Raw genomic sequence first — 26,393 nt, 5'->3', positions numbered from 1 at the left:
AGTGGCAACTCCAATTAGTAATAAAACTGCCAAGTACCTACAAGACAGATGAGCACAAAAGTGTATCTTATTACTACAACAGTCATCTAATTGCTAGTCTGTCAGGGGGAATGGTGATGAAGAAGCACAATAAATAACATCACCGAACATCTACAATCTTCTGCCATGATTTTCAGTTTGAAAAGGTGTTTTGTGTTTTACAAAGATATGAAGTAATTCATATCACAATTTTTCAGTCTTTAATTTTTTATCTTTCTGTATTGGATATATATCTAAGACTAGCAACAAAACATTAACACCATGCAATATGAATTATAAAGCTTTTTATCCCCTGATAGTGATGCATCTATCCATTTCAAGTGTTCTACAACGCAATACACAATCCTTCTAAATATAAGGGGGCAACCGTTTGTTTCCAACATTGCAGTAGAAGGAGAGCTTACATAGTTTAAGTAGCAGGTCATCACTGACCTCGATCATTTAGCATGAAACAGATTAGGAACACTTACAGGAACAACACAGCATGGACAGAGGCCTCCATCAAGAGGGCAGTAACAAGGAGATGTGGAAAAAACTTCAGCTAGCACTGGAGTAGCCAGAGGAGGACATCTCCCAGCTTCCTCAGTTCTGAGCTAATACTACTTGTCCGTCAGAATGTGATGCAACTTACACTCAAAGTTGACTAAAGTTATATTATGGATTGTCCCTAAAGCTTCTTTGTGATATAGTAAATGAAAACTGTGCATGTTGAGAACCAGAAAAAAATCTTGGTTGGTTGGTTTTTAAGGATAGGTTGTGCTGTGGGAAATTCTGTAGGTTTCAAAGCAGGGATTGATTTTGCTCCCTCTGAAATCAATCAGGGACTCCTGCTGAGATCAGTACGAGGAGAAGCAGGCTTTTGAAGAACTCTCCACTACTGTACCCACAGTTCACAGAGAGACAGAAGCCTGTTCACAACCCCTCGAAGCCCTTGAACAGCAGGGGCAATACTAGAGATAATCACATTACTTTTCTACTTTCAGGAGGTATGTGACAGTCCTATCTGGTAGCTGGTGTCTGGGAGAGTTTGAACAAGGGTTCTGCTCCAAATGCCTACAACACTGGCAATATGATCCATATTAGGATTCCTCTGTTTCTTTACTAGTGGTAATGCCAACAAATAAGAATGTAATAGGCCAATAACCCACCAGCAGAACAACACTAATTTAGACTGCTAGGAATCATTCTAAAGAGAGGATGATCTGAAGGCAGGAACATTTAGGGACTCCCAAGAAAATAAGTGATGTGAATAGAAACTGATCTTTTCCTATCCCATCTTCCAAAGTGCTGTAAATAAGGCACACAGGGAAAAAAACAAAACAAAACAAACAAACAAACAAAAAACTACCTCGAGAAGAGTAAAGAGTGTAGGATGATAGAAGAGTTTAATTCTACTGCTGTGATTCCAATGGCAATGGCAGGTGGTCTACTGTAAAAGAAATATTCCCTGCCCACCCCACCTGACTACAGTACAAATCGGTGTCTAATGAGAAAAACTGAACAGTTTGATGTATGAAAGAGATGAGCAGTTAGCTATCATAATTTAACAGAATGTCTTAACTTTTGCAATAGTAATACGATTTAGGCATAGCTGTTTGCATTGTATGACAGAACCTATTTTTTATTTTTATGTATGCAAATACTTTAAAATAATAATAACATTATACAGTACCTGTTTTTTTTCAGATTTTCTGCTAGGGATTCTTACTAGGATCTTTTATTTTCAAATTACTTATCTTTGCTTGGCATGCCATAACACCCTTTTTGTTGCTTAAAATGATTTCTCTATGTATGTTCATGAGAATCAATTTATACAATTTTACTTATCTCAGTGCAAGCTTCATCAAATAATAAATAAATAAATAAATAAATAAAAACACAAAGCTAGTCCAGTTTATTACTTCCATGCCTTTACAAGTCAAAAAAGTGTTTTCATTAAAAACTACACATGGACCGAAAAATAAAAAACAGCCATTGCTTTGGCACAAGATATTGCCATGTGACCATGATGTGCATAATGATCCTAAGACTCTTTAATTTATACTGTGAAATTCAATGACTTAAAAAATTCCTTAATACTTAAGACTTATACAATTCCTTAATACAAATTGGTTTGTACACCTCTAAAACAATGATTCCAGCTTCTGGCCTAACTGCTTAAGTATCTACCTTTGTCTTTAACTATTTTGATCCTACAAATATAATGCATGCAGTCAACTTGTCCCATACAAAATGAGAAAACAGAGATGTGTAGTATAGTACTGATCCCACTAATGAAATTGCAACACAAATCACTCATCTTAATGGTCTTGTTTCAATGACACATCACAGTGACCTGGAAAGTATAACACTGAACTAGAAAACCTAGCAAATAACTTCAGGCACTACTGCTGAAAGAGTCTCCACACAAAAGAATGAGCCTCAATAAACTAAAGCAAAGGAACTTATGAAATATAAGGCAAAGAAACTTATGAAATAGATTCTAATAGGACCTCATTTATAACTTTTACGAGCCCTTTGCCTGCCGAGGAACATAAACATTAATTATTTATCAAAATAATGACAACTGCAGTTAAACGTTACAGTTATAGTATCAGAAATAGGGATGTGATGCCACCCTCACTAAACCAAAACACATTTGAAAAATTCTTGAATGAGAAAACTAAATAATAATTTAACTAAAAATAAATAATAGTAAATTAAATAATACAGTGACTAACACAACTCAAAATATTTTGAAGATTACATTAGAACAACAGACCAGTACAGATAAAACTAGTTTCTACATTATTCTTGCCATGAAAAAGGATGTCTTAGCTTACAAGAAAAGTTTACATGTAGGTGATGTACAAGACATAAGCAGAATTATTCAGGTACTTACACATAGCCTACTATCTAAGAGATACAGTATGAAATTTTGGAAAGAAAAGTAATTATTAAATCATTAGGACATAGCAGCCTGTATATGGTCCCATAAGAAATGAGTTCAGGTTGTCTCAATGGAATCACATTAAAATCATTTACAGATAAATGCTATGGGCACCCTCTGTCTATTCCATTTATAACACCATATGCTGTGATTACAGCTGCTTCAGCATCCTCGCACATTGAATTTTATAAATCCCTGAATTATTTTTCTCATATTCTCCAGGAAAAAAAAAAGTACCAAAACAGAGATTTTCAGCATTTCCTTTTCTCATGGTAACATTCAGTTTTGAATGGACTTTTCTAAGCTCTAGGAGTTTGTTTTCACTCAAGCTTGTAAAACACAAATTATTATTAACCAGATAAAAAAATAAATGCATTCTAATACTATTTGGAATACTGTGGACCTCCAGTTCCACAGAGTGTTTATTTATAGCAGGACATAAAATATTACAAACTCTCCTTCTCCGGAAACTGCATGAGCCAATTTATCTTGTTTACACTAGTTTGTACCTCACAAAATTTTATGGTGAAGTTATAAGAAAACTTCCCTTCTTTCTCTAGGTTCCCGATCCTTTGGATCTCCAACAGTGTTTCTCCTTTCTTCTCTTTTTATTTTTTAAACTTTATTGACATGCACATATACTTGGTTACCTATTTTATTTCACGGCATTGTTATGCCAGAAGTGGATTATTATAAGATTATAGCTGCTAGCCACATAAGACTCTCTTTTATCAGGACAAAATGTATGCAGCAGTGAACTGTTATTACATGTCATTATGGATGATCCAGAGGAAAAGCTTTTTTCTGCACTGCTCATTTCTTGCTGGATCAAACAGTGAAAGTCGCTAGCTCTGGGACCACATGAACAACAGCACGCACATGGCCAGGGAAGACAGGATATGGCAGCCTATCTTTTAGGGCAACTTAGCTGTAAATGCCAGTCTATTCCTTCACTGACCTCAGCCCCCACAAATTCAGCCTGTCATATTTAAGTATCCCTTATTTGTAATGCATTGTTCCTAACTTTTGCTTCCTACACAGCCTTTTAAGGGCCATCAGTTGCCTTTGTTTAGTGCTCTTATTTATAGGACTGAAAAATGTTTTACCAGTATGTACTACAGAAAGTGACATATTGAAATCATGTAATCACAAAGCTGAATATCTGCCAGATGGATATGTATCAGCAGTTGATAAACTACAGATAATCCAGGCATCAAACCTAACTCAAGACTAAACAAAGGGAAGGCATTTCAAAGGCATAGCTGTGTAACGGTAGCAAACTAGATACACTGCATCCCTGCCAGACAAAACTTTACCTTGCATAAGAGACCAGAGTTGAGACACCTTTAGTTGAGTTGGTTATGGACAAGGGGGTTCTGGTCAGTCAGTGTTTAATAAAAACCTGTTGGGACATGGGATGACAAGGAGATAATTATTCGAGATCTGAATCCATTTCCAAGAGGCCAATTTAGAATAGGCCGTGTTAAAAAAATAAATCCTGATTTTGGCAGATCTTTGAAGTGTCTTGAGGCTTCATTTGGCTTGATTGCTTGCCAAATAAGCAAAGGAAAAAAAGAAGCCAAACTGCAATAATAGCTGGTTGCAAGACACATTATCTTTTATTTCCCTACAGTTATCTTTGATTACAGTACTTTTTTAAAGGTAATAAATACATTGTCATAAAACATTAATCTCTTATAGCTAAAGTTTAACCCAACCTAGCTTAAGTTTCAGCCTGGTGCACCCTGCTAAACCCCCACCCTAACTGTAACCTTACCTATAGACTACAGACCTTCCCACCTTTACAGACTCATCTGGTAGATCCAATTTGCATGTATTAGCATTCAGAATTCTAGAGAAAAAGATCTATTAAAAAATCAAGCTGTGTAAAGGTTGCTTTAGGAATTTTTTATGACCAAACCTCAACATACACAGAAAACATTCACTTTCACTTGTGTTCTGATGCATATAAGAAAATTATTTTTTGTTGTTGTTTTTGATAGTTGAGTAATTACTGTCAACAGAAACGGCTGACATAAAATAGAGCTAACAGTGCTAGTCTTGATTTTCTGGTAATAGGACAGTGTTCTGTGATGGCTTAGAAAAGATTTCGAATGGGAGACTGTATCTATGACAACCTGTAGCTAAACGTTTCCACTTTTATCATATAAACAGTAATTACTTAATTTCTTCTTTTTTTAACTATTTTTTTTTTTTTGTGGCTCATGATAGCATAACAGCTTCTAGTATTTTCCAGTAGCTGATACAAAATAAGTATGAGGAAGTGGAAGCTGGATGCACGTTGCTAATCAGAAGAGGACTGAGTGTTCTGGAACAGACACAAATGAGAATAATGGAGCTAAGAAGTCTGACTAGTTTAAGTAAAATGGCATCTTCAGCAATACACCTGCTTGCAAGGGCTGAACATCAACCATGCCTTTCCCTCACAGTTCCACTGCTGAAAATCTGCTCAGTTTAGGAAACATTTCTTTCCTACGTCAGAGTAGATAAGATGAATAAGTAAGAAGAACCAATTCTACAAATTTAACAGTACAGAACGACTTCACAGAACAGAAGTGAAAAGAAAGGGAAACATTAGGATGCAATTTGTCTTTAGAAGTTCCAAGTGATTATTTATCACGGTTAAAGAGCAGTCCTCTAATTAATTAGGCATGATCTTCTCTAGGGTTTTACAGAAACTAATTAAACAAGTTTATCTAGAAATTCCTGAAAAAGTCACAAAACTTGACACACTACTAGATTCTTTTCCACAGAGCTTTCAAACTCAATATGCAACTGATGAGAGAACATATACTCCATCTACACATAAAATATTCCCTGAAAATCCTTCAATATTTTTTCTCTAAATTTTCAGAACAAGGACTTGCAAGGACCCGAGTGATGTATGCATTGAACCATAATAACTGTACTTTTAAATCGTTATTTGCTGGCAAGAACTACTAGGAAAAATACTTTGGTAATTTCAAATAATGTAGCTGCTGGTAACAAATGTAAGCACGTTGTTCTTTGATTTAAGCTGTACTTGTTTTTCAAATGAAAGAAACATATGCTGGATAATTTGGAGGAAACTATTTTTCTGTTAAGGATGTCTCATCTGAAATTGTCAAATTCAAAGCAGATGTGCTACTATTTTAAAGGACTTGAGGGAAGTGAATTAATAAAATTATTCCCAAATGGCTCACAGCTGATGCTCTAAAGGCTTCATAGTGATTTTTATTTAGAAATTGTGTAAAACATCTGATTCTTAAGAAGGAATACCATTTACAAACAAAGCATCAAAAAGCAGCGTCCAGTGTTTGATTTATTAAACTGGTTTGACCTCAATTTCTAGCTCTCATCCCACTTAACTTTATCATCTTAAGTAACTCTATACCACGTGGCATGTGAAACTGTTATCAAAACCAGAAGGGTCATTATCATAAGAGTTAATTATGGATTAAAAATTAATTATATCATAATATGTATGTAAAATAAATGTCTAAGGTTTTATTTTATTACATTCTACAGCATACATACACACAATAGTTGCACTTTTAAATCACAAAGGTAAGTTTCCTATTAATGATCTCACCTAAGCCCTAATGATCTAAGCCCTGTGGCCTGGGTAATACATTCTGGGAGGGAGGATGACATATTAACTATTTCCCCTATTAATTCTGCTTATTTTTGTACTAGATTTGAGAAATGTTCCTGGCTAATATTTAACACTATGTGGTTCTTATCTGTCATGGCCATAAATGTGAGACCATATAGTTCTTGGATCTGAAAAATGTTATTGACCGTACTGTTTATAAGAACAATGAAATAATGTATGAAATATTAAGTTTCTGTCAAATGTAATAAACTCTAAATCTAATTCTCTATATAACTTTAAGATATCATAGCCTATTTACTCTGTAACCCAATATTCTTGGTCTATTTAACAATATAAGCACAGATCTGAGCACGATCTGCCAACAATGGAAATTGAATGGAAACTGTAATGTAATCAAAAGAGTTGCTAGGATTTGGTGTGATAGCTCTGCCCTGAGCTCACTGAATAGCCTTCTGTGAGAGGATTTTTACAGGTAGCCGAACAACCACTGTGAAATGGGCTAAAAATCTAGTAAGGCCATAGATATTAGCAAATGTCATTGTATTAAAAAAAAAAAAAAAAAAAAAAAAAAAAAAAAAAAAAAAAAAAAAGGACTCTTTGCAAGGTCAAGACCATGCACATTTGTGGGAAGTATGAGGAGCTGTACGTCCTGGATAAAGTCTCATCTTCAGGGCCTCTAATGCGTATTAAATAATAGTATGCATACTAATATTCACTGTATCAAAAACATAACAGGTCTGATGCATACTGCAGTTCTAGAAATGTAAAAATTGATCAAATTAAAAGAATGGAAGAAAATTCACAAGCACGTATGGGAAAAATAAATGAAGGTATGTACACCCAGGTTTGCCATTCATACCAGGGAAATGAGAAAGCTGGTTTCCAGCCATGACATAATCCTTAATTATAGCAGTTTTCTGCTTTTGCATGTGTCATGAAAAGATTTTCATGCTCGCTTTAATTACATCTCTGCAGATGTCTAATTCAATATTACTTAATGCAGCAAACTGTCTTAAAATAGTAAAAATATATGAAACTACAAATACAGTCATTACATCATGGTCAATATACATAATTGCGATTCTAATGGAGAAACCAGTTGAATTGTCGCTCAGATCAGGTGTTTTGAGTATGAGTTAAACTCATTCCCTGACGCATAATATGGTTGTCATCGTTTTTTTAAAAACGTGATCAAGACACATGACTTTTATTTAGAGAAGCACAGAAACAGAGCACCTCATCCTTTCAGTCAATGTCTGCTACCGCAGACTAGAAGAAAATCATCTTCCATATTTGCATTAACCTAAGATTTACCAAGGATTGTACAGGATCTGAGGTGTTCTGACAGTACATAGCTGCCACTACTCACCTCTCTCTTGAAATTTCTTTTTGCCTTCCAACGTTCTTAACATAAAACTGTTCCAGGAATATTGCCTGTGACTTTTTTTTCCCCCTATTAGTAGATCCAAAAATGAACTACACAGAAGCTTAGAGATGCTGTGTGTCATTTTTTCTATCTTGAATATTTGAGCTCATCATCTCTAACTTATCCTGACAAAAACGGTAATTAGACTGCACTAGTACTGAGAGTTTGAAGGAAGAAGGCAGAAGAAAGAAAGAATTTTTAGGCATGAAATACATTTTGACAAATGCCTGTCGGAGAGAAGGGAGCTGAACAAGGACTGCAGTGGTCAGAAAATGCAAACGTGAGTGGGAGGAAATGAAAGGAAAAGTAGAATAAGTAGAAAGCAAGTGATGGAAAAAAACAGTACAAAAAGATGAAGAAAAGCAAGCTATGGTACAAGTTTCTGTAAGACTGGAAGTGAGGCTTAGGAACTTATATTTCGTAAGGCAAGAAATGGACAGAAAAAGGGCAGAAGTTGTTAATAACATGGCAGATATACATGTATAATAAGGAATACAGGATGTAAAGCCACAACAAAGAAGACATGGACAATAAGAAGGATTTAAAGGGAAGGACAAAAATAAGTACATTGTACAAAATAAGACGCAGCAGGACTGAGTTTGGAGATGTATAGAAAAGGAGACAAGGTTTTCCGGGAGGGTTGAGCATGAGAAGAAAAGAGACTCATCAGTACTGACAGAACCATGAAACACCACTGAAAAATTAGAAAGTGAAACGAGTAATACCACTTATCACAACTCCATTTATAAGATGCGGAACAATTATAGAAGAAAAAGAGATGTAAATTTTCAAACATAGAATATATTAGGGTGAAAAGTCAGATGTAAAATCCCTACTGTGCAGTAAAAAGAAAATTAATTTATTCTGACTGATTGGCAAAATTTGAGATACACTGTTAAAACCAGTACACAAATCTATCCTTCTCTCCCAACATCATTCCAGTATTGTATTTAAATCTTTTTCATGACAGATAATATAACAATACAGAATGTGATCAACTACTGCCAGCGCAACATGAATTGTTGCAGGATTTCCAATCCTGAGGATTATCTGCACCATATCAAATCACCCTCTGTTCCACATAATACAATGCAGGAAAAAAAAATAAAAATCCTTGGTTCAGGTCAGTCAAAAATGTCTCAATCTGTCTCAACCATTACAGCAAAGTATACAAGAATATTTTCTATTCGAGGCCACAAATGGAGAGTTCAAAGTTAAAAAGCAAATCTGCAGAGTCTGCACAATAAGAGAGAATCACTGCCTGCTGTAGAAACACTAGACTAGTATTTTTTTCAAATGACATTGCACTACATGTTTACACATGTCATTGTTTAAGATTAGCAGGATATTTGCATCTTTAATGCTTGTCCTATGTAAATCCAATGAGCAGCTTGTTTACACACAGAGATTTAATAAGGACTTAAATTTTCCTACTTAAATGTATCTCTAGAAATTTAAGTCTGAGGGTATGTGAATTTTGACACCTGAGAATCTGCTGCAGTTTATCAGCAAAACAGAAATAAATCCAGTAGACTCTCTGTACATATGAACAACAAACACTTGTTTGGCATGAGACACTTGAGTGGCATGAGATTAGCAGCGATGCAAATTACCTTTTTGCGTGGTGCTAAAAGCATGTTTGTATTCTTCTTTCATCTCATTATGGCAAATTCAGGATACACAATCTATCATCACTTCCATTGAGTATTTGTTCATTGCATTGTAATGCACTGATTTGTTGTAACTTTTTAGCCCAATGGAGCATTAATGCCACAGCTGGGTATTTATGATAAAAAGAATCAAATGGAAGAAGTTAAACTTGCACAAATGAGCAAGACAAACTGCTGGAGGTCTTTCTTGAAAACAGATTGTTTTGTCCTTACTTTTCACCTAATTAATGCTTGTTTCACTCAATTATTTTCTCTACTAGACATAGCACAATGAGATTTGCAAAAATTCCATAAAAAATGTTGACAGATGCATACAGCCTTAATGGACAGTATAAACTTGGCAGACAAAGGTAGATGAAACTTGAAACAGGAAATTGTCCCAGGTCTTTGCTTCAATCTCTGTTAAATTATGGCTGAAGCACCCTTGTTGCTGAAGCACCAGACTACAGAGATAGAGCATCCCCAGCAGGAAACTACACATAGTGATGTGTTAGTAACCATAATAATTTTACTGCTCATTATAGAAGAATATTGTATCAATTATGCTCAATAATTGCCCTATGGCAATGACTGGAATAAGGAATCTACGTATATACAGTATACAAACAGTACATGTACACAACGAGAGACTACAGCTATGGCGATGAGAGTACAAAATACAAAGAAACTGAAGAAAAGATATATTAGCTTCCCTTTAGTAGACAGGCACAAGTAGCTTGCAACCCACCTCCTGCAATAAAGCAAAAATTCCACTTTTCTTTTTAATTCAACTTCTAGAAGAGAAAACATAGTGTAGATCCAGAGAGCTGTGAATTAGGACAAACACAAGCCTAAAAATGATGCCTAAACTCCAGCAAATTTGTCAAGTACTTTGATTGAGGTTGAGAATATGAGTCCAAATGGGTATACAGGAAGCAATCATTTTTTCATGAAGAATACGTGCTTTACTGTGCACACAAATTCTTCCTTCAGAAGGCTGTAAATTACAGTATTTATGGAATCTTAATGATCTAAACACAGTTGGAGCCTGAAGGTCAAGGCTGCAAACTGCATCCTAAATTTCTGTTTACAGATGAAGCATAGTATTTATTGCTGCACTGCTTGTGCTGCTATAGTTAAAGGGCTGCCAGCATTTCCATTATAAACCCCTATTTCAGGGGTTTATAACTTGCCCATCAATCTTCCCACTGGGATGAAACACAGCATATGAGGTCCTGGCTGTGAGACTGATATTTTGTTTTGTTTTCTTTACCAAATTACAAAAAGAAAAGTGTGAAGTTATATAAGCAAAAAAGTACATCAGATTTTTTCAAATATTTCTAGTGTTCCTGTCATACTATTCAATAATAGCTTCAGAATACAAAATACATTTGTATAACTGCATCAATTAATGGAAGGACTTTCAATAATGAAATGGTGAAAAATAACCCAAATAAAGACATACTGCTAGATGAATTTTTCAAAAGAAAATGTATCAATGATTTTGAATGTCAGGAAAGGAATTCAGAAATCTACCACTGTCCTTGATTCTGTCTGCATTAAAGGTGGGCCTACAACTGCATGCCTTGAACAGTACAAAGAATGCATTATTTTTAAATAAGTTTCTAAACGATCATCATCTAAATGATACACAAGGTGTACTTTACAGCCATATACTACAGATGATATTAGGTAGAATACTTCAGAGTAAAAAATTAAAAAATACTTCCCTCAAACTGTGAAGTAACCTTATCATCCACTATTAAATCTTGTATTAAATTTAATGAAATCAGTAGGGGAAAATTACAAAACTTTCACCTTCACATTATCTACTTTGCCAGTGTAAATACTGCACTCTGTCCTGAAGTGCTGCTGTGAGCAGGAAGGTGAAAAACTCAATTTACCTTCTACCTGTATATCTAGCAATTACATCTTGCTGAATAACAAACATAATACTGCAAACACTGCAAGAATTTAAACATTAGAAGTCCTCGTTAAAACAAACAAACAAACAAAAAAATCATTGAAATACTATATTCTCATAGAATTTATTTTTATAAATAAAAAACAAATGCATACACTGGGCCAGATTCAACAATGTATTGTGATGCAACACAGACACTTTAGATTATATTCATAGGATCCTTCAAGGATCCTTTGCAACAACATACCAGTTCAAACAAGAAAGATAGCAGCGTTGAACCTGGAATATTAGACTTTCCTTAATTACACTTCAGTGTATCTCTTTATATTATAAATCCAGTCATAGCAGGAATGAAGCAAATTAGTCCCTCCCCAAATATCATCATCATATTTTCTGTATTATAGCTCTGGGGTTTTTATTCACTGACACTGTAGGGTTCATCACAACTACCCTTTTATTTTTCTTTTCCTCTTGGTATTGTTAAAAGGTGACTGCATTTGTTTTATGCTGTTCCTAACACTTGGAAGAATCTCTTCCTCCTGATGCCGTAGCTTTCTGCTTTTCTTCCAAAGCCTACCTTTACCATCTGTCTACTTTATGCCCACTGGAAACAATCACTTGCAGTAACTTGAACAAGACCTTTGACAATTTTTTTTCCATCACCTGCAACATATTATTGTTTTATTACTGTAGCTGGCTCTGGCTATAAGTACATTTATATTCCCACATAACACAGATCCTTCGTGCACTTCTTTGTTCTGGCCTCTGTCCGTCTCCTGTGTATGTATGCTAGCTCACTTCTGAGCTCACTTTCATGAACATACCAAACAATTTCCTCTAAAGTAAAATCTGGGTACAGCTTTAGGGACCGTTCTACCTGGGGACCCCTCCTAATAGTCAGTATGGAGGAGCCATTGGTTTCCTTCAGCTGCATAGGCCTTCATAACTGTCCCAGTAGGCCTGGTGAACTTAAACAATATATATGACCTCATTTTATAGCCCAGGGCATGCAAAGCATATCTTTGTATAAAACACTACGTTGATGGACTGAGATAAAGTGCTCCAGACACTTTGTGCAGAAGGACACTTTATTACTTCTCCTGAGCAGCCAGAAGGCCTGGCATTACACAGGGCAGACTTGTCCAGTTCTTTCTTTGAAAACTTTTTTAAAGCTACAAACTACCGACAGTTTATTCATTTATTTATATATTTAGGTAGAGGAATCTATGGCTAGAGAAACAGACCTGCAGACCAGAATCTATGGTTAGAGAAACAGACCTGCAGACTTCCTTCTTAAAAGGTGAAAGACAGAATGATTATATTTTAAAATCAACCCGGGCAATGCTACAGAATAAATACTGCAGAATAATTCTTATAGGAGACAAGATGTCATAAATGGTGGCTGACTCATGCCTTATTACCATCTTTAACTGATTGAGAAGCAGCCAAGAACAATGCTATGTAATTAAATACTTTAATGCTACATAGGGTCTTGTATAATTCTGAATCTTCAATGAACTGTAAAAAATGTTAAATAAAATATAGGTGGAGCTTGTCAAGCACTATAAGACTTCAAAATATTTTCCTCTTTTGAAGCTTACTGTATCATCTAACACAAGTATCTGTCATGCTGCCTGAGTTGCCACCACACAGTACTGTTAGCTGTGATGTCATGACAGAAACACCACAGTGCTGTATTCTAATGACCACTTGTATTGTAATAAACTTACGTTTTCTGCAGAGAAGACGAGGAATAAAAAAAATAGCTTTAATCTTGGATACGCAACAGTTTTGAACACCAAGCAGTGTGCAATTACAATTTTAGCTCAACTGGAAAGCATGTTAAACACCATACCTGTAAAGTCCTGGAGGAGCTTGCTGAACCAGGAAGCTTTTCTCTAAGCTTTGCAGCACATCATTGAGCATCCTGACTCTGATAGGAGCTCTCTCCTTGGGGTCATTAGCTGGACGCATCTCATCTGATTGGAACAATTCTGCAGTGTCCCTCAGTCGTGATGCCACCGCAAGCAGCTGAGAAGCGTCTACTTTGTCACCTATAAGCACTAAGAGAAAGACACTTGCCTGTAATTCAAATAGCATTATTTATAAATCTTGCTTACAAATTAAAAATAACAGTGGAATTAGAGCCTGAAATTCTTTTCCTTCGTAAAAATCATGTAATAGATCAGGGAAAGCCACAGATCATTGTGTATATGTTGTGATCTATTTTTCAAAGAGGATCAATTTGGACTGTGACATTTTAAGATCTCATAAGCTGTGAGGAATGATTTTGGGTACAGCTTGGAACCTACCATTGAAAAAACAGTCATGAAGAAACACAGTGTTTAACTATTAGTAACTGTAAAATTTCTCTCTAAGATAGTGTTTGGTCAATTCCATGGGATGCTACTGCTCTCAAGTTTGAAAGAGAAGGGTGTGCACTTAGATGCTATATAGAAAATTGTAATCTAGAGAGCTTAATTGAATTTTGTTCAACATTTTAAAATTCTAAGGGTTAACAACACTTCTAGAAGGGATATGAAATTGCTTCTTTTAATCACTTAAATCATATGCCAATGAGCCAACTAACACTAACTGACATACAAAATTATATTCTAAATCAGCCAGTATTTTCAAAACTTTTAAAATTCGGAGTGTTAACTGTTACTTTTTAATCCATTACAGACACTAAAAGAATAAAAAAACACAGCACTTTGGAGCACATGACAATTTTGTATTTCCTGGTTCACGACCCAGAAAGAAAAAGCAATACATGTATTGGAGACTTGTGAACATGCAATACATTCCCACCTGCAGTGCAGGTGAAGAGCATGCCTTCCTTTCGCAGTGTGTGCGTAGACTGCGTTAAGATGGACCAAATTTATACAAGGTCATGGAGAGGAAGCAGTGTCTGAACCTGATATAAAGTCAAAGCAGTATCAACCAGCAAAAACATGTCTGGGATTCAGAAATGATCTTTAAGGCCAGGATTCACTTTGCCTATTAAGGACAAGAAATTCACCTCTTTTTAAACGACGATTTAAGATATCTTTTAAATGATGATTTAATCAAAACAAACCATTTAACTTTAGAAGCTGGCTGACCTTTAGTTGAATGTACAAATCTCAGTGCATTTACTATCTTAGTGACTGAGTTGATTAATACAGAAAAGAGGTTCAAGATAGAAGTCAAATGAATGCTGAAGTTCCTTGCCTAATAGATATATGGAGATATCAGAAATACTACAGGGAGAAACTCAACCAATTTCTTGAACTATGGATGGGTGGAAGCTGAAAGGTGAGTATTTAAAAAGAATGGAAAAACAAATAGATACAACTAAGACATTCAGGGAAGTGCCTGAATATTATATATTCTCCCTCTCATACGGAAAACGAGAATTGTTATTGGATACATTTCAGCAAAGATAAAGTTGTTCATAGATTCATATGCATTCCTGTCATTCAGCTGACTAATGCGTTCCAATCTAGCACAACAGGAGATGTTCCAAAATACATTGTCATGGAAAGACAGATGCTGCTTTGAGAGAAACTGACAGACTTCCTGAGCTATCAGGATGAATTTCAACAATGAATGGAAGTTCCCTGTGTGAACAGGAGTGAGAGAAGACGATTTATGTCAGTCTTGGTTTGGGACAAAGTTGCTTTGTTAATGGATCTTGATCAGTTCACCCATGCCTAATTAGAATGGATAACAGGCACTGTAGTATCTTGATGCACAGGCTTGATATCTTCCTGACTGAGTATGGAGTAATTTAAAGTTTGAGTGAGTTAGGTTGATACCTCAGAAGAGCATTCTCCAAGCATATAACCTTGGTACAGTTTGGATATTTGCAAAATATCAGTATCATCAATTTTCAAATCTCAGGTCCTATGTAGCTGAAGACTTTACAATTTCTGGGCATATAATCCAGGCATTGTGCATACCTTATCCTGGGACATGTCAGTATGGGAAGGTTTAAAATCACCATTAGATGGAACGCTTTTGTTTCGACTTTATACTCCAAGCAACATACAATATTTATAATTGTTATTTTGCATATGACATAAATGATTGTAAATGTCAGCTATGATGTCTTTTCAACAGAAAATTTGAGATAAAGGCAAAATACATCAATTGTATATTTGGAAATTAAGCCACCCACTACCACTCTTTTATACTAACAAAATAAAAAAGAGAACAGTAAATGCTCTCACTACTTCACCATAGCATGCTTTTTGCCCCTAAGCCAACTACATTTCCTTTACATTTATGATTTAAAAGCACAGTTTACATCACACTCTAAACCAGAATTCATTATAAAACAAACACACAGAACCTTTTTTTAATACTTCAGTACAAAAGCTATAAGTGTCTCTGGCTAGTGTTACCATAGAGAACTACTGACACTGCTTTAAGGTCAGCAGCAGTTTTTATCACAGCACACTGAACTTCATTGCCAACAGAAACTGCAATGTATGCTTTACTCAACTTGAGAAGCTTGTAGTGGATGGGGAAATGATTCCCAAAGAAAAGGGTACATTAACGAATAATGTCTTAAATATCTTTTGATGCTTCTACAGAGAGAAGAGAAAAAGAAAAAAAAAAAAAAAAGGACGTGTAATTTCCCTAATTTCCCTCAAGAGAAAACAATGCTATGTTATTATATTTTGTACTCTTTGTCCTTTTCTCTCCACTATGAATCATGATGAATCATCTGAGCCAGTTGTTTAGTTGTTAAATAAATAAAATTACAAGTACAAGAAAGTGACTCAAGAGTATATATGCTCCCAATCAGTGAATTATACTGTTGAATTTCATTACACTTGCTAAATGTAACTGGATTTTACTCAGGAACAGGTTACACCAAATACACACACACACACATTGAATACAGTAGCCTTTCCTTGTGAAAACAACTGCTCTTAGATAAAATACTGCTAGTGATTTAACACCTCAAATTGTGTTTGTGCTCTCTGGTATCAATGTACCTGCCTAGGAATACTTACAGAAAAATGGGCCCAGACAAATCAGCAGGTTAAGGCATGACACCCACTCTCCATGCGCATGTGTTTGCATGTAACAGAGGAGGGAAATTGCTTTAGGTTTTGATTAACTTGCACACTCAGGACTGGGTATGGTGTGGAGTCATATTCAGTGGCAAGATTTTTCATATTGTGCAAAACTGGATGATCAGATCTGGCAGTGAAAAAACTGAAGGTGAAAGCTTGTAAAAACTAAAAGGGGGCAGAGACATAAATCCAAGTACATCCCCAGTGCAAAGAATATGTTGCCATCAGCTTCCATTTTGCTACCATGACTGCTACTAGCCAAACTAATCTGCTGTTGCTACTACAAGTCTCTTTTCAAAGATGTCGTGACATATCATATATATATCAATACAGAGGTAATTATCTATGACTTAGTATAGAACTACTGAAGCAAATATAGTGTACTGCTACAGAATAGATACACATCCTTTCCCTTCAGCATCAAATGCTCTGTGCACAGAAAATGCATTTTTGCTTTTTTTTTTTTTTTTTAATAAGCCTGATGGTAAGGTTTACCACTACTAATATACAATATCCGTGAAAGGATACTGAAGACAAGATGTCAGTGTTTCATGGCAAAGAAGGTATTTCTGTCATATATATAGATGACTAACTGTGCATTTTTCACATTCGTAGGAGTCAAGAATAATGGGTGGGAACAATAGAGGGAAACTGTCTGAACATTACAGAGAGATGGAGCAAGCAACTCTGAAAAGCATCCTAAGTGATCAGGGAAATATGGTCAAGCGGGTAAAACGCTCCCAAGCTGAAGATTAGCAGATAGCTGCAGGCAATGAGCATGCAGCCATCAAGTAAATGACAGAGATATGTTTCTGTATTGATTTTTCTCAGGACAGAGAGTTCAGAATGATGTTTTGAAATGTATGGGTTGAGCCAGGGCTGTGGAAAGTCATGCAGACTTTCCTGGAAATGGCTTATCATAAAATAGATTATTTTTAAACTTCTACTAGCACTGCCTACTATTATCACCACAAGTACTTCAGCTGCTGTAACTTCTGTAAAAGATCCATTCTGTGGAAAAGAAAGGGGCTAACAGATTGGAAGCAACAGACAACTGACACTGTGTCAGCTAAAGAGCTTTAAATCACAACCTCTGCCTTCCTATATAGGTCAAAACTGAAATTCTCACCCCCAGTTAACTTTGTCTTGATAGGCCTCTCTCCCCCAGTGATGGCTTAGAGCTTACCTAATTTGCTTACTCAGGCTGCCTGAAGCCGTGGATGCCCCATCCCTGAAAGTGTTCAAGGTCAAGCTGGATGGGGCTCTGAGCAAACTGATCTAGTTGCTGGCATCCTTGCCCATGGCAGGAGGATTTGGACTAGATGATCTTTAAGGTCCCTTCCAACCCAAGCCATTCTGTGATTCTATCAATACACTAAAATATGATGAAACTGTAAGGGACAAGGGACAAAAATGGGAGGATGAAAACACATGATACTGAAGCAGAACACTTAACGTAGACAAGTGACACTGAATAGTGAATGATCCTAGACTTCCTTTTCCTCCCTAGTCCTTGGAACTAGAGCTAAAACAGACTCTTTTCATAATTGGTAAGAAGGTTTATTGTTCTTCTGCAAAGTTCTGAGGACATCTTAGTAACATGCAATGGAGTAAGTTTCTTACAACACACCAGTTACTAACTGTAAAAAAGAAAGGAAAACAAAACAGAAAAGGACAGTCCCGAGAAGCAAAGGGAACATACAGCTGTGCCCTTTAACTGTGTTACCTTAAACAGCTCAAGACAAGCTCTTCTATCAATTCTATACAAAAAGATTGCAGAATGCTTTTTCTTTTATCAAGCCCTTAAAGGCCACAAGACAACAGAAAGAGCTAGAAGTGAGAAGGTGACATAGCAATATTAGTAACAGCTCCACAATCTTGATGGAGCACTTTCTTATCAAAGCATTCACCCTACACCCAGCAAACAGTGCCAAACCCAGAGTCAATTGTATCTGCATCATATGCAAGTTATCAGTCAGTTTTGTTTACTTTCTAACTAGAAACTGTCTTGTCCCTCTTCCTAACCTCAACGCACAATATAAAACGCATCAAGATCATTCAGCTTCAAATACAGACAATAAGCATTGGTAAATCATCGTGATTTTTCATGGTTGTGAAAGGACAAAGGTCAGCATGATCCACCAAGGTAAGCTGAGGCAGTAATCAAACAAGGAAGATGATGGGTGAAAATAAAGACAAATGGCAATGGGATTAGAAGCCCTCTCTTGCTTGTACCAAATACAGTCTTGAAGGAAAATAAAATCAAGGAGTACAGTCACAGCAGTTGTTATCTTTAACTCTAATTATGAGATTTTAATAGTAAGTATTGCTTAACTAACATAATAACATCAGATTAAATATAAACAGTTTATGGTTTTATTTACCAACAACACCTTTTTTATTTAACATTATATAATGACACAGTTTAACTAGTAAAATCACTGGCTATCATTCAAGTGGAAATTAAAAATCTTTTGATGATTCACGGGAGTAGATGATTCCCTTTTTTCTCTGTATTAATAGAGAACAATATTCCTCTAACAAGAGTTACCTTTAAGACTGTTCTGAACTTCTAGTGCGATGTCAAGGGCGTTAAACGGCAAAACTGGTTCATTGGCAATTTGTAAAGTCACTTGTCCTGTTAGCTGAAAAATATAAAACAAAACAAAACACAACAACATCAAATAGTTTCTAACAGATTAAATAACCAGCACTTCTCATAGAATAAACATAGTTTCATTACACTGTATTTTCAGGGGAAAATTAGTAAAATCCCATAAGCACATATTTTTGAAAAGGAAATTGACCTAGACCCATTGTCTTTCCATTACAACACGAAAAGATGTTAAGAGATTACAATTTATGACTACACATAAGAATTCTGTGCAGTACTTTTTCTTTGGACCTAGGACACTACACTACAGTAGTCTCTGAAGGGCTGTAGTTGTGCTTCATTTTCAAATAAAACATATCAATTTTCTAAGAATAGGAATGAGGTTTATTGTTTTAGGTCTCTGCTTTTAGTCATCAGGTTTTAAGAGCATACACATTTTAAAAAAAAGAAATCACAGACATTGACAGAGCTTCAGATCAAGCCCTTGGCTAGGAATCACATGGCTAAATTCAAGCTGACCTTAAACCTTAGAATGTTTTGAAGAGATACATAACAACTTGATACACAGAGATACACAACTTCCAACTTGGACAAAATACTAAATTTTCTTAGTAACTTACTGATTGAAATACCCAAATGAGTGAACTCTCAGTCCAACCCAGACTAGACATTAGGACATGTCATGAAACCCAACGAAACCCAACAGCATGAATGCTTCTTTTCAACAGTTTCAGAGATGAGGCCAAGTACTGACTAGGCTGACTATTTTATGATTTTTTTTTTTAATTTTTATTTTTTCCCCATTTACACAAGATACACTCTCCAGCTCAAGGCTGAGACATGATACAGGAGCTATGTATGAAAATGTGTCTTTTTGATGGACTATACACCTAGCCTGTGATTAATCAGATTATTTTGGTCTCTAGGCTGCCAAGTCCATCACTGCTTGTGGGAGCTATAAGAGCAAACTGACAAAAACATGCAAGAAACTTCCATTCATCTACTTTGTATCTTGATATTGCAAAAAGGATAAAAATCACTGTAGGACTGCACTCTAAAATGGAATGACGGCTGCAGGTGATGGTGATCACGTTGATAAAAATGTGGACTGAACAAAATCATATTGTACAATACTTCCCTAGGTGCTGGGGATGTTAAAATAATATCTGTCCTTCAGAAGCAATATGATAGCTGCTGTGCTGAAAGTAGCATTTTAATTCTACAATAAGAAGTAGTGGGAAAAGACAACTATTCTAAATAATAATAAAAACAATATTACAGCAAGTGAAAAAGAAACCCTCCTCCCAGGAAAGTAAATGAAAACAGGATATTAGCAGGAAGACAACTTTCCTGGAGAAAATTTAATAGAACTCCAACAACATTTCTAAGAATGCTTTTAAGAAATAGTGTTTCTGACCTGACCACAGACTGAGTTGAGTCTCTGTACTGAGACTGAAGGAACATGCTGTATATTACACTGCAACCTACATCTGTGCAGAGACATAGTCTGGAACTACTGAGATTTACTTCTAGAAAATATTGCCATATACACAATGAAAAAGTTCACCATATATAGAGTGAGAAAAAAGTAGGTAGCAGTGGTGATATGTCAGGACGTTTTCAGGATAACTAAAGAACTAAGCCTGAACTTGGAGAAAGATGAAAAATACTATGTTTGGACATCTGTGTTAAAGTATTACACAGAAAACTCTTACATGACTTTTCTCCAAACATCCTAACTGCATGGGACATTAATGTTTGAAGGCCATTACGTTTTCTGTCAGCGCTTATACACTGCATGGAAAAACAATAAGAAACACTGGTCTTAGGAATAAAAGAATGGTACTGCAGAAATACAAAAAATAAAACGTTAGGGCAGACAGAAATATGTACAAAACTGTATCTAAAACAGGTTCATGTAATCCAACCATAAACAACTTTAAAAATTTGTTCTTAAATGTCCATACACCATGCAAAATTCTTCCTTGTCCTGCACTGAACTCCCCCAATATGCAACTGCCCAAAATATTAATAACCTGTAAGCTGCTACAGAAAAGCAACTGCAGAAATGAAATAACATCCTATTAAGCAGAAGGCATTCTATATGGAGACCAAACCCATTGAATCCTAAATATTACTACATTTAAAGTCTTCCATGATACACCATTTCTGCAAAAACCTTCACTAAACCATAATGAAAGATACATATTTATATGAAAGATATGCATTTTAGTGACATGAATGGTTATACCATGCTATTGATTCTTTTTAATCTGTTACTGCAATGCATAAGAACACAAGAGTATGGAGGAAAAACGTTTCTTTCTGAGGCACCAAAGTGATATTAAAGAGAATGCTACGGTAAGCATTTTTCTTTTTCATCTGAGTTCTTTCCTTTTGTATCTCTTCCAAGCAATTTTATTTTGTTTTGTGACTACTCACGTTGTATCTTCTTACTTATCCAAATAAAGTTATACCACCAAAATGTTATGACTGACCCAGGCATTTTGGAAATTTTATAGTAGCTCTGCATGTAATAATACCGACATTTGTGTGTCAGTGAACAGGTAACAGCAGAGCTTATTAAATCATGTACTCTTTAGGCTAATCTGTAAGAAATCAATCACAAGAAGGAAAGCTCAGAGCATTGATTTGAACAAAGTAATAATGCTGCAGAAGCATATATCAAACCCACATAATGCAGCAAGACAGAAAAGGCCACTGATTTCTTATTTACAGTATTATTTTCAGATATACCATTCCCTCAAGTACAACACTGAATATACATAGAAAATAAAGACAAACTTCTTCCCCCCTTTCCCCAATGAAAAATGGTTCAGACTGACTATTGAATTATTAAATTTAAGAATAACTTAGCAAAGAGTAAATGCAACTATTTTCTCATAAACTGAAACAGTAAAGCAACATAATTGATTCTATTCCCATACTGAACCGATTATAACACTAATGACAACTTTTCAAGTAACATTTATACATAATGATGCACACACAATGCACACAGTAATTGATGTAACATATGCACAATTATCCAGTCTAAAGAAAAAAAGTAGTTCAAATGCTAATTGATTCTGAAATTCTTTTCTTTTACCATTTAAAATGAAAAAAAAAACATTTCTACCACACTTGACTTAGGGAAAGGTATTCTTTGGTAAAGTAAAAGACATTTAATGAACTTCCAATTACTTTAAAGATAAATACTAAAATAAAACATAATGATAATGGTAGAGTTATACAGTACACTGCAAAATAAATCTGAACATGCAACAGAGGTTTATAACTATTAACTGTGTGAGGTATCATTTTTTCAAGATCTTTTACCTTACAGCATAAACATATTTCTAGGAAGGAAATAATGACGGTCCCTGCCTCTACCTGTCTGACACCACACATATTTCAGAAGCCAAAAAAAGCTCTACCAAAAATGCTGGTGTTAAAGACAATTTAGTATCCCATGACACTTCTTAAATTCAGCCATTGGCTCTTTTGTCCTCCAAAGTGTTGTAACCTACTCACTTTGAAACTATGTCTTCTTGAAAACCAACGCAAGTTATGAACCATAGTTTGCTATGAAAGTCATCTCACAAGGACTTTACGTGGATCTGTATCACTCTCCAAAAGACTGTATGACCATAAAATAACAACTTGATGAAACACGTGTAATATGTTTATCTATGTAAATTAGAAATATTCTCTATCTTGTTAGTTCTCTCACAATGTAAATAAGAAATGGAGGGCTTTCATTTCATCACAGGAAGTGTGTGTGTGTGAGTGTGTGTGTGCGCGCGCGTGTGTGTGTCACACCTGTTTTACCAGTGAATTAAACTGAGTCTTCATGGTAACTTAATCCTTCAAATATAAAAACTGCCTACCTAATAGATCAAAGCACTTTGACTGGAATGCAAAATTAATAATATAATAAAACACAGAATACAAAAATGTGATTATTTATTTTTTTCCTCCACACGTTCAGTTCTGCTTTTGGGACATGCTGTTCTTGGTCAAGACTTGCAGGGATACATCTTAAATGTTATCCGCTTTTGATGGACAATGCAGGGATGGCAACTTATCTTCCATTCTACCATATGTGCAGAAACTTGCATGATAATAAACACTTTTAGTGGATACAATGATATGAAAATATTATGCATGATAGGGAACAGTCTGCTAGAATATAGTGTACAGGCACTTTCTTTAGCTCAGAAGTTCACATGCCACTTTTTATTTTTTTCTGGTCTAGTGGGATTTGGAACTGTGCACAGTATCTAGCCCATGAGCTATGTAAAGCTCAGTGGGTGTAAGTGCTAAGCTTCTAGGACATTTTTGGTAACATTGCGAGTGCTAAACTCAAAAGAGACATCTCAGATCTCATGTGCCAAGTTACAAACAGCATAAGTGGATGGGCTTTAAGGTGCCTTCCAACCCGAACCAGTCTGTAATTCTATGATTCTACACTTTTTTTCTTCCCTTTACACTATCACTTCCAAATTTTTGTTATATATAATTTTATTCTATGCATATTAAAAACACTTCACATTACTGATACCTGTGCACTTTTAGAGAAAACCAGCATACACGTGGCAGCTGAACTACCAAAAACATGGCAATCATTAGCAAGCAGACAATTAATAAGGTGGCACAGGCTACCTGTGCAGATTCCTGACTAGACTCAACAGACCCGCTGCATGTAGTACTTGAATAGTTCCTGTAAATAAGGAATAAATCCCTGCATACATTAAGTTCCTCTCTCAGAATCCCAACATCAGCAATCTCAAATGTTCAAACAATCAGCCTTCCCCAGCCTCTCCATCATGCAGAATTAAATAAATATTTTTGATAATACAGATTTCCCAAATTTGCTTATTTGCTTCCTGCTTTTTTTAAAGACTTCCTTCAAGCTATCATTTTCATTTTATTTTTTTTTTTAATCCAGCATGAGAAACCAAGTCTACTTAAATGAAATCCATGATTTCCAAGCTATACCATAATTTCATCCTAGTACTACTGGACAAATGGCAGTAATTGTGAGGCTCAAGATAAATTAATAGGCATTTTTAACACAGATCTCAATGTACTTTCGATTTTTTTTCTGCATAGTCAGTCTTCACAGTTTTTTTTCTTATGCTTATCACCCCAAAAAATTTACTTGAGTTTCTTGAGGTCATAAAGGAGAATCCTGTGGCAGAAGGGTGAGAATATGACCAGTTCTTTGACTATTTTTCTGAACTGCTAAAGGAATATTCTCTCGACAAAGAAACAGGAATCTGGCCATACATGTGCACAACCATGTTTGCTTTGAACTAAAATTGTCAACTTCTGAAAATTCAGAACTTCTCAAAAAATTCAATTGTTACAATATTTGTTTGATGTTGTTCTTACTGAAATTCACCTCAGCACTGGGACGTGTATTTACACTACCGATCTGGTGAAATTTTGGGTTATATGATATTTGGTTCAAAATACTGCATTTTAGGTCAGTAGAGGGCTCTCTGAGAAAAGAGTACGATGAGTCCATGGCTACAATAGGTGAATTAGAGCATAGTAATTCATAACAGATAGCTGTTTCTAACCAAGGGAAACATAAATCACATTTGAGGTCTTGTAAATATTACATATTATTTCAACACCCCCTCTATCATTTCATAGTTTGTTTATTCTCAATACAGGAAATACTGACCAGGAGGTAAAAGTCTTAATGAACAAAGCATGGATCTCTTTGCAGGTATCCTGTGTGTAGCAAACTACACAAGTTACTTGATTAAGGTGGCTCACAGCATCAACCCAAAGTTCGGTACTAAAATATACTGGAATTATGGTAGCTTGGGCAGCTTTCTGCGGAGCACAGATCTTGACTTACAGTCATAGGCTACCTTTGCAGCATGACTCTTGATGCAATTCTGAAGAACATACATGTACAGATTAAGATCAAAAGGATTCTCTTATTTAAATGATTAATTTTCTTAATACCTAATTTGTTGGCTGACATTAATGTACATTGCTTAGAGGACTGAAAGTAAATTACCTATAGATTTCATTCACAGCTGGTAGGGACCATTTAGTCCAGTGCCTTAAATTAATTGCACTTCAGAGAAACTCATACTCCTGTTTTGTTTTCTGTGTATATGCAGAAATTCCTACATCTCAAATATTTATGTAAATTACATGGAAGTATAAATTATGTGCATATTAAACTATTTATTTGAATCATAATCTAAATATTTATTTTAAATGGTATGGATTTCTAATGAGCAGCACTACCCCATGCCCCAGGTTATAACTCTGTGTGGTAATATGGAGTTAAGAGTTAGTAAAACTGTTTCTTTTCACCCACTTCTACCTTCTAACCAATGAAAGGATGTGTGTGAGGACATCAAGGGGTCACCACTTCTCTCCCCATGTGTGGCAGGGATCAGTCCTCCTCCCTTTGCACAGCAGCAGAGGTGCCTCGAGTCCCGCACCAATGCGCTCTGGAGCTCATCATGGGATGTGTCAGATGCCAGGAGCACAAACAGGTCCCAGACGGGACCACACAGACTCACGCAGGGCAGGTGCACTGCTGACTACTAAAAAATATGCTCCAGATTCTAATTTCAGCTGAGGTCACAGGGGAAACACACTTCTGAGGTGCCTGCCGGTAGCTATGGTCAGAGACTGGGAACAGGGCTGAAGTCCGGCCCGTTATGGCAGTTCTCATGCTCTTGTTACTGCAGCGGCAGAGAGCAGGGATCGGTAACTCAACTTCCAAGATAACGGCTTAACTTAGGCTTGGCACCGCATGAATGAACCCAGTTTGTTTGGAAGTGAGGCAGAGCCATTTCATGCCTGTGCTGAAGACACAGTGATAATGCTCACACAGGGAACCATGAAGCTGATGTGAAAGCACAGTTCCCTGTGTGGGAAGGGTAGCAGTGCAGAATTGTAGCTAGACAGGAAGAGTTACTGAAGTGATTTGTTCTTATTTTTTCCTACATATAAACACAAATTGCACATCTTTGAAGTATGCAGGTAAGGAGCAATAATCTTGAGATGAGTTTATAATCATGTATTTCATATTTATGTCTGTCAAATTCTAGTGGTATCTAGGTGCAAAGAAAGTGTCAGATGAATCA

At 35.8% G+C, this 26,393-nt stretch overlaps 1 protein-coding gene across 13 annotated transcripts in view; it reads right to left on the bottom strand.

The window, feature by feature from the left end:
- NAALADL2 (N-acetylated alpha-linked acidic dipeptidase like 2) overlaps window positions 1–26,393 on the bottom strand; it is a 430,872-nt gene that overhangs the window by 9,637 nt on the left and 394,842 nt on the right. For all 13 annotated transcript variants that reach the window (XR_011099258.1, XM_068691739.1, XM_068691746.1 and 10 more), the window contains 2 exons: window positions 19,204–19,297; window positions 13,439–13,646 (listed from right to left, as the gene is read on the bottom strand). Coding sequence is in view for 12 of the 13 variants with exons in the window: in XM_068691739.1 (XP_068547840.1) it covers window positions 13,439–13,646; window positions 19,204–19,297 (302 nt within the window). In the remaining variant the exon portion in view is untranslated. The remainder of the gene's footprint in view (window positions 1–13,438; window positions 13,647–19,203; window positions 19,298–26,393) is intronic.

This window comes from Anas acuta, chromosome 9 (assembly GCF_963932015.1).
Source record: "Anas acuta chromosome 9, bAnaAcu1.1, whole genome shotgun sequence".
NCBI classification, from domain to species: domain Eukaryota; kingdom Metazoa; phylum Chordata; class Aves; order Anseriformes; family Anatidae; genus Anas; species Anas acuta.
The sequence above is the reverse complement of the archived record's forward strand: the minus strand, read 5'-3'. Positions and strand labels throughout refer to the sequence as shown.